The 15,591-nt window shown below is 38.5% G+C and overlaps 1 protein-coding gene across 1 annotated transcript in view; it reads right to left on the reverse strand.

Annotated features, from left to right (window-relative positions):
- Positions 1-15,591, reverse strand: part of SNW1 (SNW domain containing 1) — a 37,264-nt gene continuing 21,673 nt past the window's right edge. The window contains exons 7-14 of the mRNA XM_069597188.1: positions 14,894-14,963; positions 14,166-14,231; positions 12,158-12,274; positions 11,111-11,252; positions 8,617-8,713; positions 2,496-2,613; positions 761-924; positions 1-680 (exon numbers count right to left, since the gene is read on the reverse strand). Coding sequence (XP_069453289.1) covers positions 482-680; positions 761-924; positions 2,496-2,613; positions 8,617-8,713; positions 11,111-11,252; positions 12,158-12,274; positions 14,166-14,231; positions 14,894-14,963 — 973 coding nt within the window. The 3' untranslated portion in view covers positions 1-481. The remainder of the gene's footprint in view (positions 681-760; positions 925-2,495; positions 2,614-8,616; positions 8,714-11,110; positions 11,253-12,157; positions 12,275-14,165; positions 14,232-14,893; positions 14,964-15,591) is intronic.

Raw genomic sequence — 15,591 nt, forward strand, 5'->3', positions numbered from 1 at the left:
TTTTGTCTAAATGTTTTTATTTGAAACAAATAGCTGCACCAAGCAAGAGCTTACTTTCCCCGCTCCAAATCAACAGCACAACAGGGGCAAACATCATTTGGCAGGACAGTTCCAATATGTGAACATCCTTCTTTCTACTTGCTGTGATTGGGGTCACTTTATTCATAAGCAGTCATTTTTAGACAAAATATTAACCCCAAAGTACTAATGTCTCTTGAAAGTGGCCTTAATTTCACGTGTGGGGCAGTATTTTCTATAAATGCCAAAAGGTGGGAGAAGCACAAACACAACCCATTTTTAAAAAAACTAAATAATTCAAAGTAGAACTTTTCCATACCCCCCTCCCTCTCCTGTAATAAAAAGTAGTGCTGGGCTCTGACACCCAGATTTGGTTTTTATCCTGGCCATGTACAAAGTGTTCCCCATATGACTTGCATCATTAGGGTTATCAACAACAGTTCGTTCACTCTGAACAAAGTATCTACTCCTTCCTTCTCTTTTTGCCTTCATGCTCATGTTCCTTGGGACGGCTGCTATCTGAGGGTCTTTTAGAGCCACCGTGTTGCTTGGCTTCTTCCAAAAATTTGTCCAAACCGAAAGGATCCTCCTCAAACTGAACTGGTCCTTCTCGGCCTCTTTGTCTACGGTCTGAACCAGAAAACTCCTTATCGGGAACAAATCTAGGGAAGAAGAGAAATGGCTATGAACCACTTTATTTTCACTGGTGTAGATGTTAAAACTGAGCGGTCTGCCCTGGTACCTGTTAGTCTTTATTCTGGCTTCTAGGTCATCTCCATACATGTCCTTGTCCAGATTTTTACTGGGCCTGTAGATATTCTGGGCCATATCTTTTCCACCTCTCCAAGCTTGATCATAAACATTGTAAATTTCATCTTCCCCACATCCAAAACCACTGTCCATACCCTGTGGAAAAATAGACATTAAAGTGTGCAAGTTTTTATTATAAGTTGAATCAGATTACATTCTTAGGAAGAGTAAACCCTTGCTCATTTACAGCTTACATGTTCAACAATCTGAACTACAAATTAAAAAGGTTATTAAAAAATGGTCACAGGAGGGGATATATGTATAGCTATGGCTGATTCATGTTGAGGTCTGACAAAAAAGTCTGTAAAGCAATTATCCTTCAATAAAAAAAAAACGGTCACAGTTACTCTTTTTTCTTCATATCACCTTTGGGTCCTTACATTAAATATGGTACTCATTAACGACTGTTTTAGCAAAGTGGTCTTTAAAACTGGAGGATACTAGTATAAGCAGGCACTTGACAATCCATTTGTGCAGACACAGTGGCAAGATGAAAGAACTGCAAAGCATTTTATCTGATGCCATTTATAGTAATGTTAAACTCCTTAACTGTGTGAGAACACTACTGAAGTGTAACACAATATTCTCAATGAAAATCTCAAGTCAACAAACTTGTTTTGTGATGGTTAATATAAGAATGTGCCTTTTGATAAAACTTTTCCTCAACTTTTTTTTTTTTTGGTTTCGAAGGTAGACTTTGTTATTCACGAAACGGTATCCTGGGGTGTGAGGGGTCATGGTCTCTGTTGAACCATGGTTATGGCCTAGAAGCGGGAAGCCAGGCCCTGACTCAGCTGGTGCAGAGTAGGGGCGAGGACCTGGGTTCTCCTGATGTGGTTATAGTCGTGCTGGGGACGTGTGTACCCTGTCACCCCCCTGGTGGGTCCATGAGTCTGTCCTGCTGTGACTCGGATACCATGCTCTCAGCATGTTTGCTGGAACAATCCGCAGGGTGATTCCCAGCCTTGCAGGAGGAGATGGGACCCCTCTATACCCCAGAAGACATTTATACTTCTGTATTCTCAGCACAGTCTGCCTTGTCTTTATTTATATACATGTATCTGTCTTTTCCAGTAGACTTGCAGGTTCCTTGAGTGTTAAGACATGTCTACCTTTGATCTCACTGACTTACATACAGTAAATCATCAATGTTGGGTGAATTAAAACATAAAGGGACTGCCTCAGGCCTAAGGTGTTCTAGCTAGTTAATGACAACTGATACTAGAAATCAGACTTTCTGATGAGTACTTTGGTTTTATAGCTTCATTTTTCAAAGATCCCAAGTTTGTGTTTTTATAGCATAAAAAAATTATTTTTGCAAATATCGACAAAAAATAACCCAAGAGACACTTTTATAGGACACTGGCTCTATTCTAGAAATAAAAGACTCACATACCAGAACCAAGTTTTACTACCTAATTTCTTTCATTTTCTAACAGTGTCTCAAATCCTAGCCAACTCTAAGAGCTATTCTAACTTGTTTCTTAAGTTACAATATGCAACTTCTGATTTTTTTTCCCCCATCACACCAGCATACCTTAGGCTGATGCAAATGTCTCATATGCTAATTTTCTTTTCCCTGAAAATTGTCATTTGTATCAACACTTAAGATATGCTATTTCTAAAAAAAAACAAAAAAAGATATGCTATTTCTAGACTCTGTGTACCTTGGATTGGTTGAAGAGCCTTTGGTCATACTGAACTTCATTGGAAGTCCGGGGGTTGGGCACGCCAAGAGCAATGACTTCACTGATGTCTCGATTTTCATTTCTCTGTAGTTTCGACCTGTTTTGAAATACCATGCCACAAATTGAAACTTCTTCACAGACAAGATGAATTTCAACTTCAATACAACCATTATCAGAAGCAGAGGAAATAAATATGTCCAGTTCACATCTTATGAACATATATATTCCTTGATAAGGCACAATTAGGATGCCATTTCTTATAGTATTTCAGATACATGATTATTGGAAGAGACAGGGTTTTACAATTAGGCATTCCTGATACAGAAAAGAACTGCTAGAGATTTCTTTTTTCCCTTGAGGAAAATACAGGACTACAACATTATAATTTGACATCTAAACACTACACAAAGTGATCACCACCAAAGTGTAGTTAGTGTCAATCACCATACAATTGACCTCCTTCACCCATTTCACTAATTCCTCAACCTCCTTCTCTGGTAATCACCAGTCTGTTCTATCTATGAGTTTTTGTTTTGTTTTTTGTAGATTTCACGTGAGTGAAATCACACCCTGTTTCTCTTTCTCTGACTTACTACACTTAGCATACCCTCAAGGTTCACCCAGGTTATCACAGACAGCAAGATTTCACTTTTATGGCTGAGTTCTATTCTAATGTGTGTACACACACACACACCCCTTCTTTATCTATTTATCTGTTGATGGGTACTTAGCCTACTTCCACATCTTGAGTACTGTAAATAATGCTGCAGTGATCATCAGTTCAGTTCAGTAACTCAGTCATGTCTGACTCTTTGCGACCCCATGAATCGCAGCATGCCAGGGCTCCTTGCCTGTCACCAACTCCCGGAGTTCACTCAAACTCATGTCCATCGAGTCGGTGATGCCATCCAGCCATCTCATTCTCTGTTGTCCCCTTCTCCTCCTGTCCCCAATCCCTCCCAGCATCAGAGTCTTTTCCAATGAGTCAACTCTTTGCATGAGGTGGCCAAAGTACTGGAGTTTCAGCTTTAACATCATTCCTTCCAAAGAATCCCAGGGTTGATCTCCTTCAGAATGGACTGGTTGGATCTCCTTGCAGTCCAAGGGACTCTCAAGAGTCTTCTCCAACACCACAGTTCAAACGCATCAATTCTTCGGCGCTCAGCTTTCTTCAGAGTCTGACTCTCACATCCATACATGACCACAGGAAAAACCATAGCCTTGACTAGACGGACCTTTGTTGGCAAAGCAATGTCTCTGCTTTTGAATATGCTATCTAAGTTGGTCATAACTTCCCTTCCAAGGAGTAAGTGTCTTAATTTCATGGCTGCAATCACCATCTGCAGTGATTTTGGAGCCCCCCAAAATAAAGTCTGACACTGTTTCCCCGTCTATTTCCCATGAAGTGATGGGACCAGATGCCATGATCTTAGTTTTCTGAATATTGAGCTTTAAGTCAACTTTTTTACTCTCCTCTTTCACTTTCATCAAGAGGCTTTTTAGTTCCTCTTCACTTTCTGCCATAAGGGTGGTGTCATCTGCATATCTGAGGTTATTGATATTTCTCCCGGCAATCTTGATTCCAGCCTGTGCTTCCTCCAGGCCAGCGTTTCTCATGATGTACTCTGCATAGAAGTTAAATAAGCCGGGTGACAATATACAGCCTTGAGGTACTTCTTTTCCTATTTGGAACCAGTCTGTTGTTCCGTGTCCAGTTCTAACTGTTGCTTCCTGACCTGCATACAGATTTCTCAAGAGGCAGGTCAGGTGGTCTGGTATTCCCATCTCTTGAAGAATTTTCCACAGTTTATTGTGATCCACACAGTCAAAGGCTTTGGCATAGTCAATAAAGCAGAAATAGATGTTTTTCTGGAACTCTCTTGCTTTTTTTGATGATCCAGTGGATGTTGGCAATTTGATCTCTGGTTCCTCTGCCTTTTCTAAAACCAGCTTGAACATCTGGAAGTTCATAGTTCATGTACTGCTGAAGTCTTGGAGAATTTTGAGCATTACTTTACTAGCGTGTGAGATGAGTGCAACGGTGCAGTAGTTTGAGCATTCTTTGGCATTGCCTTTCTTTGGGATTGGAATGAAAACTGATCTTTTCCAGTCCTGTGGCCACTGCTGAGTTTTTCAAATTTGCTGGCATATTGAGTGCAGCACTTTCACAGCATCATCTTCTAGGATTTGAAAGAGCTCAACTGGAGTTCCATCACCTCCACCAGCTTTATTCATAGTGATGTTTTCTAAGGCCCACTTGACTTCACATTCCAGGATGTCTGGCTCTAGGTGAGTGATCATACCATCGTGATTATCTTGGTCATGAAGATCTTTCTTGTACAGTTGTTCTGTGTATCCTTGCCATCTCTTCTTAGTATCTTCTGCTTCTCTTAGGTCCATACCATTTCTGTCCTTTATCGAGTCCATCTTTGCATGAAATGTTCCCTTGGTATCTCTAGTTTTCTTGAAGAGATCTCTAGTCTTTCCCATTCTGTTGTTTTCCGCTATTTCTTTGCACTGATCACTGAGGAAGGCTTTCTTATCTCTTGCTATTCTTTGGAACTCTGCATTCAGATGCTTATATCTTTCCTTTTCTCCTTTGCTTTTCACTTCTCTTCTTTTCACAGTTATTTGTAAGGCCTTCCCAGTCAGCCATTTTGCTTTTTTTCATTTCTTTTCCATGGGGATGGTCTTGATCCCTGTCTTCCTGTACAATGTCCACGAACCTCTGTCCATAGTTCATCAGGCACCCTGTCTATCAGATCTAGTTCCTTATATCTATTTCTCTCTTCCACTGTATAATCATAAAGGATTTGATTTAGGTCATACCTGAATGGTCTAGTGGTTTTCCCTACTTTCTTCAATTTAAGAAACCTGACACAATTCTGACAGAATATGGTCCACTGGAGAATGGAATGGCAAACCAATATTCTTGCCTTGAGAAACCCATGAACAGTATGAAAAGACAAAAAGTTAGGATACTGAAAGAGGAACTCCCTGGGTCGGTAGGTGCCCAATATGTTACTGGAGATCAGTGGAGAAGTAACTCCAGAAAGAATGAAGGGATGGAGCCAAAGCAAAAACAATACCCAGTTGTGGATGTGACTGGTGATAGAAACAAGGTTGGATGCTGTAAAGAGCAATATTGTATAGGAACCTGGAATGTTAGGTCCATGAATCAAGGCAAATTGGAAGTGGTCAAACAGGAGATGGCAAGATTGAACTCGACATTCTAGGAATCCAAGAACTAAAATGGATTGGAATGGGTGAATTTAACTCAGATGACCATTGTATCTACTACTGTGGGCAGGAATTCCTTAGAAGAAATGGAGTAGCCATCATGGTCAACAAAAGAGCCTGAAATGCAGTACTTGGATGCAATCTCAAAAACGACAGGATTATCTCTGTTCCTTTCCAAGGCAAACCATTCAATATCACGGTAATCCAAGTATGCCCCAACCAGTAATGCTGAAAAAGCTGAAGTTGAATGGTTCTATGAAGACCTACAAGAACTTTTAGAACTAACACCCAAAAAAGATGTCCTTTTCGTTATAGGGGACTAGAACGTAAAAGTAGCAAGTCAAGAAACACCTGGAGTAACAGGCAAATTTGGCCTTGGAATACGGAATGAAGCAGGGCAAAGGCTAGTAGAGTTTTGCCAAGAGAACGCACTGGTCATAGCAAACACCCTCTTCCAACAACACAAGAGAAGACTCTACACACAGACATCACCAGATGGTCGACACCGAAATCAGACTGATTATATTCTTTGCAGCCAAACATAGAGAAGCTCTATACAGTCAGCAGAAACAAGACCAGGAGCGGACTGTGGCTCAGATCATGAACTCCTTAATGCAGTGATCATAGGGATGCTTATACTTTTTGAATTAGTGTTTTGTATTCTTCAGATAAATACCCAGAAGTGGAAAAGCTGGATCATATGGCAGTTTTACTCTTATTAATATTTTGAGGAATCTCCATAGTGTTTTCTATACTGACTGCACCAATTCATACTCCCACCAACAGTGCATGCGGGTTCCCTTTGCTCTACATCCTCTCCAATGCTTGCTATTTCTTATCTTTCTGATAACAGCCATTCTAACAGGTGTGTGGTTTTGATTTGCATTTCCTCATAATTAGTGATGTTGATTATTTTTTCATGTGCTTGTTGACCATCTGCATGTCTTCTTTGGAAAAATGTCTATTCAGAGCCTCTGCCCATTTAGCTGGGTTGTTTTTAGTTGAGCTGTAGTTCTTTCTATAGCTTGGATATTAACCTCATGTTGAATATATGATTTGCAAGTATCTTCTCCCACTCAGTAGGCTGCCTCTTTGTTCTGATGATGGCTTCCTTCGTGTGAAAGTTTTTATTCTGATACAGTCCCATTTGTTTATTTCTCTTTTGTTTCTTTTGCCTTTGGAGTCAGATTCACAAAATCATTGCTAAGACCAATGTCAAAGGGCTTACTACCTACATGTTCTTCTAGAAATTTTACAGTTTCAGGTCTTACATTCAAACCCTTAACTGCTTTTGAGTTTTTTTGTGCATGGTATAAGGTTTTCCTTCTTTTGCATGTAGCCATCCAGTTTTTCCAATAGCACCTATAGAAGAGGCTGTACTTTCTCAAAAGAATCATTCTTAATACAAGCAATCTTCTTGTAACACATGCTGAGATATGAAACTGCTATGGTCTGTATCTGCTATTATTATAAAGGGTTAGGGGGACTGGATGCAAATTAGGTATACCACATGAATCACTTTCAATAAGATAGAATCAATCTACCTAACAACTTTTAGTAATTTTATCCTATTAGAATTTTGAGAAAAATATGTCTAATGACTGGATTACTCAGTATGATGTCTGACATTCAGATGAACTTAATTCCCCTGCTGTTTTGGTATGTATGTAATCTACATCACAATGATACCATGATAACTGTCATCATTTACTTTACTAGAGGTTCAGGTCTTAAAATGATTTCTATAGACAATCTAATTTTCATCCAAGCACAACTTTAAAGCTTTTCTACTTTATCAATTCTCAGTCACTTTACTGGTTTTAAGGGCTCAATTTATCTACAGAGCCATTTTGATTTTTACAGCTTAGGAATTTCAGACTGAGAGTATCATTAACTGTGTACTTTCAAATTTCATTCCTTTCTGTTCTATACTGTACATTTAAACTCTAAATTCAGATTTTCTGCTTTTCCATGACTTCACTTATTTAAGGAGATGAAATATGCCATTAAACAACAAAGAATACCACCAGCAGGAATCTGTTTAAGATATGACCTAAAAAAACACAGTATCAGCTCACAGGAGGATGAGAGCATTCAAAACCGCTCATTTGGAAAGAAAATGTTTTATATTTGCATTTAACCCACACTCAGAATTCCCCCTCTTGTATTACAGCATTTCTTCAACTTTTTATCAATTTCAGTCCTCGGCCTTTGGTGTACCACAGACTTCATGAATCTGTCTCTACTTTATTCAAGTGTTCATACACGTATTTCCTTTGTTAAGTGTGTACTTATTAAGAGTGTTCTGTCAGTTTTCCCAAGCAATTTCATATGACAGCTCTAATCTTTCTGAATTTTAAGTGAAACTGCTCATGAAAAGAGGCTGACTTTCACTTCTTACAAAAGGTGCTCTTCTCCCCCACTGTACTCACTCAGTACAGTATTCTGCATGTGAAAAGACCTCAATAAAGGTCCAGCAGCTTATTTCCTGTCTAGAGGAGCAGGCACATGATAAATCAATCTGTCTCACCATATGAAGCAGGAAAAGAACAGACCAGAACAGGTATATCCATTACTTTCTTCTTCATAAATATGATCTGAATTCCCTTTTTGTGTATCCCCATCCTTCTCAACCCTAGCTGGCAAACAAGGTAACGGAAGAAAAGCTCACTTTCAGGCACAGTCAGTTCTGCTAAGACAGACTAAGGAGTTTAGGGCAAGAAAATAGGTGCTGATTTATGAAGCTATCAACCTGAAGAGGAAGGAGAGAAGCAAAACTGGTTTCAGTGGACTAACACTCCTCTCTAGAAGGTTCACAAAGGTCACTCTTCACAATTCACATTGACCTCACAGTACCTACCTCTTGTCTGGAGCTGCCCTGGAGAGGTTCCGGTCATGCTGTCTCTCTTTTCGTCGGTCATGCCGGATTTCATCCCTCTCACGTGCCTCCCCGTCCTCTGTGTGGACACAGGTGAAAATGACTTTATCACTGTATTCATCACTATTAATATTTTGAACAAGAGAATATTTCTACATGTTTTAAAATTTTCATAATAAAATGCCAGAAAGAAGAATTTGCCAAGTTCATCCTTATATTTTCAAAGACTGACTTCAAATAAAGAACCTTTTAATCATGATACAGTGGGGCTGGTTGCACCTAATCTCATCTACTGTGTCTATATCTATCTTCATTTTCTCTACCCTCTCTATGCTGAAGGGATATAGTGTAGCTATAGAAGGAATATAGTATAGAGCTTGAGCTTTGGAGTCAGACTGTCTGGGTTCAAATCCTGTTTCTATGACAGATCAACAACATGAAATTATACCCATTACTTGACCCCACTCAGCCTTTGTCGCCTCTTCTGTAAAACAGTGACAATAACAGAACCACTGCATAGGGTTGCTGTAGGGATTATATAAAGTAATAGAGTGCTCAGAGAGGTACCTGCCATAATAAGCGCTTAATAAATTTAAGTTCTTATTAATATTTGGCAAGAGGATTTTTAAAAATTTTAACTACCTTCTCAAGAACCATCCTGTTTTTTTAAATCAGTTTAGAGAACTTAGACACAGAGAGGTTTTACTCTGAGTTATCATCAGTGGCTAGGTTACAAGTAGGTTTTTTATATCATGCCCCATTAAGACATTTATATATATATGCAAGGAAGTGGGTTATTAGCCAGAACCTTCATTACTTCCCTTCAACTCTAGACTCCTATAACCAATTGCCTACTTGACACCTCCATTTTAAACATAACATGTCCACAACTAAATTCCTAATTTTTCCTTCCCAAATCTCTCCGCAGTGTAGTCTTACCAATATTAGTAGATAGCAATTCAATCCTTGTCAATTGTTTAGGTCAAAAGTTCCGGAGTCATCTTTGACTCCTTTTCTTTCCTTCTGCCGAATCCATAAGCAAATTTTGTCAGCTCTACTTTCAAATCACACCCAGTACCTGACATATTTTCACTATCTACCTCCTGCTATTATCTCTTATCTGGATTATTGCAATAGCTTTCCAACGGTGTTCCTGCTCCTGCAAATAACCATTCCATTGCTTTCTAACATATTCAAGACCATGTCATCCTGCTCCAGACTCTTCAGATTACTTCCCTTGTTACTTGAAGTAAAAGCTATAAAAGGCACACAAGATCTGGCCACTTTGCCCTAACTACTCTGACACCTCATCTCTACTTAGCTTTCTAGGTCTAATCCAGCCATTCTGGCCTCCTGCTTTTCCTTGAACATAGCAGATACACTCCCAACTCAGGGCGTCTGCACTGGCTGCTCCTTCTATCTGGGATGCTCTTCCCTTAGGCTCACTTCCTTACTTTCTTCAAGTGTTTTTTTTGTTAAAGTTACCATCTCGGAAGTGAGGTCTATTCTGACCACTCCCTCCTTCTGGCACTTTTACATACTCTTCCTCTTTTTTGCCCTCATAGTGACTGTTATCTTCTAATACACTATATGATTAACACTTTTTTGTCTGTCTACACTCCCTAAAATGTTCACTGCTATATCCTCTACCCGACTAGCAGAAAACTCTGTGTCTAGATTAAATCCTTGCCCCTAGTAGGTGCTCAACATGAACTGAATGAGTAAGTATACTAGATGAGGAATTATTACTGAAACCACCCTCATAATTTTCTTGAACTAGAATTAGTCTTCTCACTCTAACGGAATTAATATAGCACATATACCACAATATTTATGTAGATCACTAAATAAAGCAAGAGAGAAAATGATTAAAGGCCTAAAAGAACAACTGTGGATTAAGTTTACCATTGGGGGAGCTGAATTGTTCAGTTTGAAAGCTCTTTTCTCTAAGTTTCCAGAAAAGTAAGAGAAAATTAAGCCTATCATTTGAATAATATGTGATTTTTAAAAGTATTTTGCTCAGAATTTTAAAAATTTCTGGTGTAGTCCCATATTAAACGCCCACATTTAAATACACATTCTTTTCTATTACTTCCACTTAATGAGGCAGAAATTACTGTTTCATTTCTACATTATTTCTGAAATATCTACATTTTCTTTACATGTATGTACTACTTCTGCATGCAGTAAAAAAAACAGCTGAGATTTTCTAAATTGAGATAAGTATTATTCACAAAGTAAATTCAATTTAGTAACAAGTATGTCAGGGCTTCCCCGGTGACTTCCCAGATGGTAAAGAATCACCTGCCAATGCAGGTTTGATCCCTGGGGTGGGAAGATCCCTGTAGGAAATGGCAACCCACTCCAGTATTCTTGCCTGGGAAATACCATGGACAGAGGAGCCTGGTGGGCTACTGTGCATGGGATCACAAAGAGTTGGACATGACTTAGCAACTAAACAACGAGTATGTTATACCTTTTTCCACATGGGTTTTGATCCCAGCTCTTCTCTCTCTGGCTTTCTGGGCCATTTCTCTAAGTTTCTCTTCATGTTTTTCCTTTTCTTTTTGCGCCATCTTTCTCTCTACTTGAGCACGCATTTCCACCGCTTCACGAGCCTGTAAGTGAAGTTAGATGTTAAATAAGATACTATCAGGGATAAAGAATTATAGCTGTCATTTAATTTCCTGACTAAACTCTGGCTTGAAAGAACAGTTAGAAGAATTCACATTTGTTACTGCTAATTAAAACACAGATTCTTGTCTACAAAAGATAACTCGCCTAGACGACATTGCAAACAGCTTTTTCACTCTGACTCCAATCAATCTTGTAAGTCAGTGTTTCACTAATGCTTTTTCACTGTTTCATTTTAGAAACAATCTAAAAAATAAAATTAAGCAATAAAGCAATTTTCAATATCAATAATAGGAAGTGGTAATGTTTTCAAAATCAATCAGATCAACTCAAGATATAGCCTTAGTATAGATGAGCAAGAAATAATTTACATAAGGGTGCTCACTGTGACACAGAAGATATACTCTTGTATATTCTATGCCCATACCCTGATGCATGTAAACTTAAAAGACACATATTAATACCATAATATTAACAGACAGCCAATACTATGAATGCCATTTTCTGTAGCATTCAATACATCGGTATGTTTATTTTCCCTTCTATGCCACTGATCTTTTGGAAGACAAAGAGAAATAGGGAAAAATTATGAAACCCAGGAAGAGTAGGTGCCAACCTTCCCAAAATTGGGATCAGTCTAGTGAAGCACCGTTATTCTAGAATGTTGTGGGAAAGATGAATCACCAGTGGTGGGGTATGTATATGAGTCTACAAAGGCCAAGACTGGGTCAGAACTGCCACCAGCACATGTCATCTCTGGAACACACACCACAGGTGAGAGCCTCTCTGGGTACTCAGCAATGTAACCCAAATAACAGTATCTTAGGTAATTTTGAACAGATTTACAAATTATCAAGAGCATCAAACAACTTAATTACAACAGACCAACCTTTCGATCAGCAATGTAGAGGGCTTCGGCCAGTTTTGCAAAATTTTCATTGATGTGAACTGTTTGCAGTCCTCTTCCATCGGCAGCCAGACGTTTATCTAATGGAATTGTATAACCCTAGGACAAAGGCAGGCAGAAAACACTGGTCACCAAAGAGCAACACTGGAGTCTTTAAAACTAGATTTATATATGTCCATTTTGACAATCATTTTAAGTTCTTTCTCCTTACATCTCTTTTCGTAATTAAGCAACAGTAGTAGCAGCTAACACTGAGGGCTTCGTGTGGAGGACTGTTTAAGCGTTTTATATTTATGGCCTCATTTATCCTTCACAGCAAGTCTATAAGGCTGGTAATGGTAACATTATTATTTCCATTTCACAGACGAAGACACTGAGGTAGAAAGCCTAGGTCATACAGTTAATAAGCAGAAGAACTAGCATTTCAGAGTACAAGCTCTGGGAAAACAGATTCTCATGTTAAATTTTGGGTTATAATAAAAGGAAATCACTACCAAATAGCTAAAGAGTTGCTCATCAAGTAAATGTAACAGTTATACAAAGGTAGAAGAAAGCACTAAAATCATAGTGTCTATAGGTAACTTAATCTGCTGCACTGCTTTCATGACTTATCAGATTCTTGGAACCCTACACATTTTAGTAAACAGAAAAAAGATAGAAGTTTGCTAGACAATTAAGATTCTTTGTTTTGAAATTCTGCATCCTGTTTCAAGAACTCAAGGAATATGCTTGAACATTTATGTAACTTCCACGCTTAGCTTTATTCTTTCAGACTTTTGAGTAGACTACTAAATAATGACCTCCTGCCCATGGTCTTTATTCCTAATTCAAGGAGTGTTACAGACAGCTCAAGATGCCTCATAGTTATACATACATAAATATGTATGGTATACCAAACCAGACTACCCAACAATCCTTTTGTTTCAGGATGAGTGTGTAACTTATTTTTGGCTGTGCTACAAGGCTTGTGGGCTGGATCTTAGTTACCTAAGCAGGGATCAAACTGGGCCCTTGGCAGTGAAAGTGCCGAGTCTTAACCACTAGACTGCCAGGGAATTCCCTAAGTTCCTTTAAGGAATAATTTGTATTTAAATCATGGATTGAGGTGGCCTTCTTCACACATTAAAAAAAGAATCATGAAATATTTGGGAGGAAAAGGAAATAATGATAAGGAAACTTATTTCGCAGTATTTTACAGATTATTCATGACTCCTAGATGCTTTGGTGATTAGTAGATATACATAGGATTTAAATAATTTATTCATGCATTGTTATAAACAGAAATAAATAATTTAAAAATGAAAGCACTGAATATAGCCAGACATTTATTTTGTTTTGTCATATGATTATTTAAATTGATCTAAATCCTTTCAGGAAGAATTTCAGATATAAATTTAAATTTTCTAAAGAATAGTTATCTTTCACTGATATGTTACTTCATTCTACTCATTCCTTCTCTATGTGTTTCCAATAACTACATTTTACCAGGAGAATCTACATGGAACTCATGTGCCTGGAACACTAACATTTCTAATACATTAACATAAAAAGAAAAAGTCGTGTAAGTTGGGTGTTCCTTCTGGAAAACCTTCAGCTAAATGAGATGCTGAGGTTTCATCAAGTAACCCAGGCTGAAGGTCCTACCTGGGTGTTTTTCAGGAGGTTCTAATGCTGCTGCTGCTGCTGCTAAGTCGCTTCAGTTGTGTCCGACTCTGTGCGACCCCATAGACGGCAGCCCACTAGGCTCCCCTGTTCCTGGGATTCTCCAGGCAAGAATACTGGAGTGGGTTGCCATTTCCTTCTCCAATGCATGAAAGTGAAAAGCGAAAGTGAAGTTGCTCAGTTGTGTCCGACTCTTAGCGACCCCATGGACCGCAGCTTACCAGGCTCCTGCATCCAAGGGATTTTCCAGGCAAGAGTACTGGAGTGGGCTGCCAATGCCTTCTCCAGTTCTAACACTAAGATACTGAATTTATGACAAGTTAATTACCTTTGCATTTTTCCAGTTTGAAATACAGGGAGGAATCTTCCATTCTTGCTGCTCCTTCACGGTCATCTGTGTTGAGAAAACAGACGAAGAGACATTTTTAAGATTTATAGTCTAGCAAAAAACTAAGTGCAACCTTTCTCTTCAAAGATAGTTCAATATATACTGACTTAATCAAAGGTCCTGATTCCATTTGTTTAGTGGCACTATATACTATGTTTCCACATCGTGGTTTCTAATAATAACTTTAATATAAAACATGGAATATAATCTATTTTTGACAGTTACAAATGCTGGTTAGTATTTTTACATATTTAAACTGATGTGAATACTTCCAGATGAAAACTTTTTCTTTTAGCTGGGTAATAAAATATACCTAAAAAAAAAGTCACTTGGACTATCAATTACAGACCTAATGATCCCAGGAACTTACTTCCTACAACTATGATAACATCTTTTCAAACAGCAGACCCTTTTCTTTCCATTAAAAGCAGGGGTTAGGTTATTAATCATAAAGCTAACAGCTAACATTTTATATACATTCTCATACTATGGAACCACATGTTACAGTCTTGAGTAGGTCCCTATTTGATTTTGAAAAACAAGTTAAGGAAACAATACATTTGGTGAAAAGTAATAATATAGACATCTAGAATTTATTCTACAGGGGGTTATTTATAAATTAGTAATCATGAGTACAAAAAGAGATTTTAAACTAGAGCAAAGATTACCTTTCGGCTAGGAGAATGCATGACAGGTGCAGGAGGAGAAGGTGGTCCCCGAGGAATTTTCTTATTAATCCTGAAGGATAAACCAAAGCACAACCACAGAATGATATACATTTTTCCTTTTTAGTCAGTAACTCAAGTCTTCCCTCCTCATTTTTTATTACATAAAGCTTCAAATAGACACAAAAACAAAAGAGTGTATAATGAATATCCATCTATTATACAGAAATGTGTTGAGAAACTAAAGCGGGCATATTCAATCAAGAATGTGCAGATTAAGACCTGCTGAAAAAGGGGCACAAGCCACCCACACAGGGTCCTCAGATAGCCCTCTCAGCATCCAAGCTCCCAATCTGGAGAAGTGAAATCCAACTGGGTCATTTCAATTTAAGGTGCAGTTTTAATACATCCATACGATGAAGCACAGTCACAAGATTTACTACTTAAAGACCCCAGAAGTGAGGAGAGAGCAAAGAACTAGAGGACAAACAATCCTCTGTCCTAGGCTACAAGTGAGCAGGAGACAGAGAGCAGGGTAGTAATACCTAGTTGGCTGGGACAGAGGAGTCTAACGTTTCCTGGGACTTCACTCTAAGTGGTTATAGTAGTCCCCTGGTATCCCAGGATTGGTTCCTGGACGTCAAGGATACATACCAAAACCCATGGATGCTTAAGTCCCTTAAACAGAATGGAGTAGTATT

This window comes from Ovis canadensis, chromosome 7 (genome assembly GCF_042477335.2).
Source record: "Ovis canadensis isolate MfBH-ARS-UI-01 breed Bighorn chromosome 7, ARS-UI_OviCan_v2, whole genome shotgun sequence".
NCBI classification, from domain to species: Eukaryota; Metazoa; Chordata; class Mammalia; order Artiodactyla; family Bovidae; genus Ovis; species Ovis canadensis.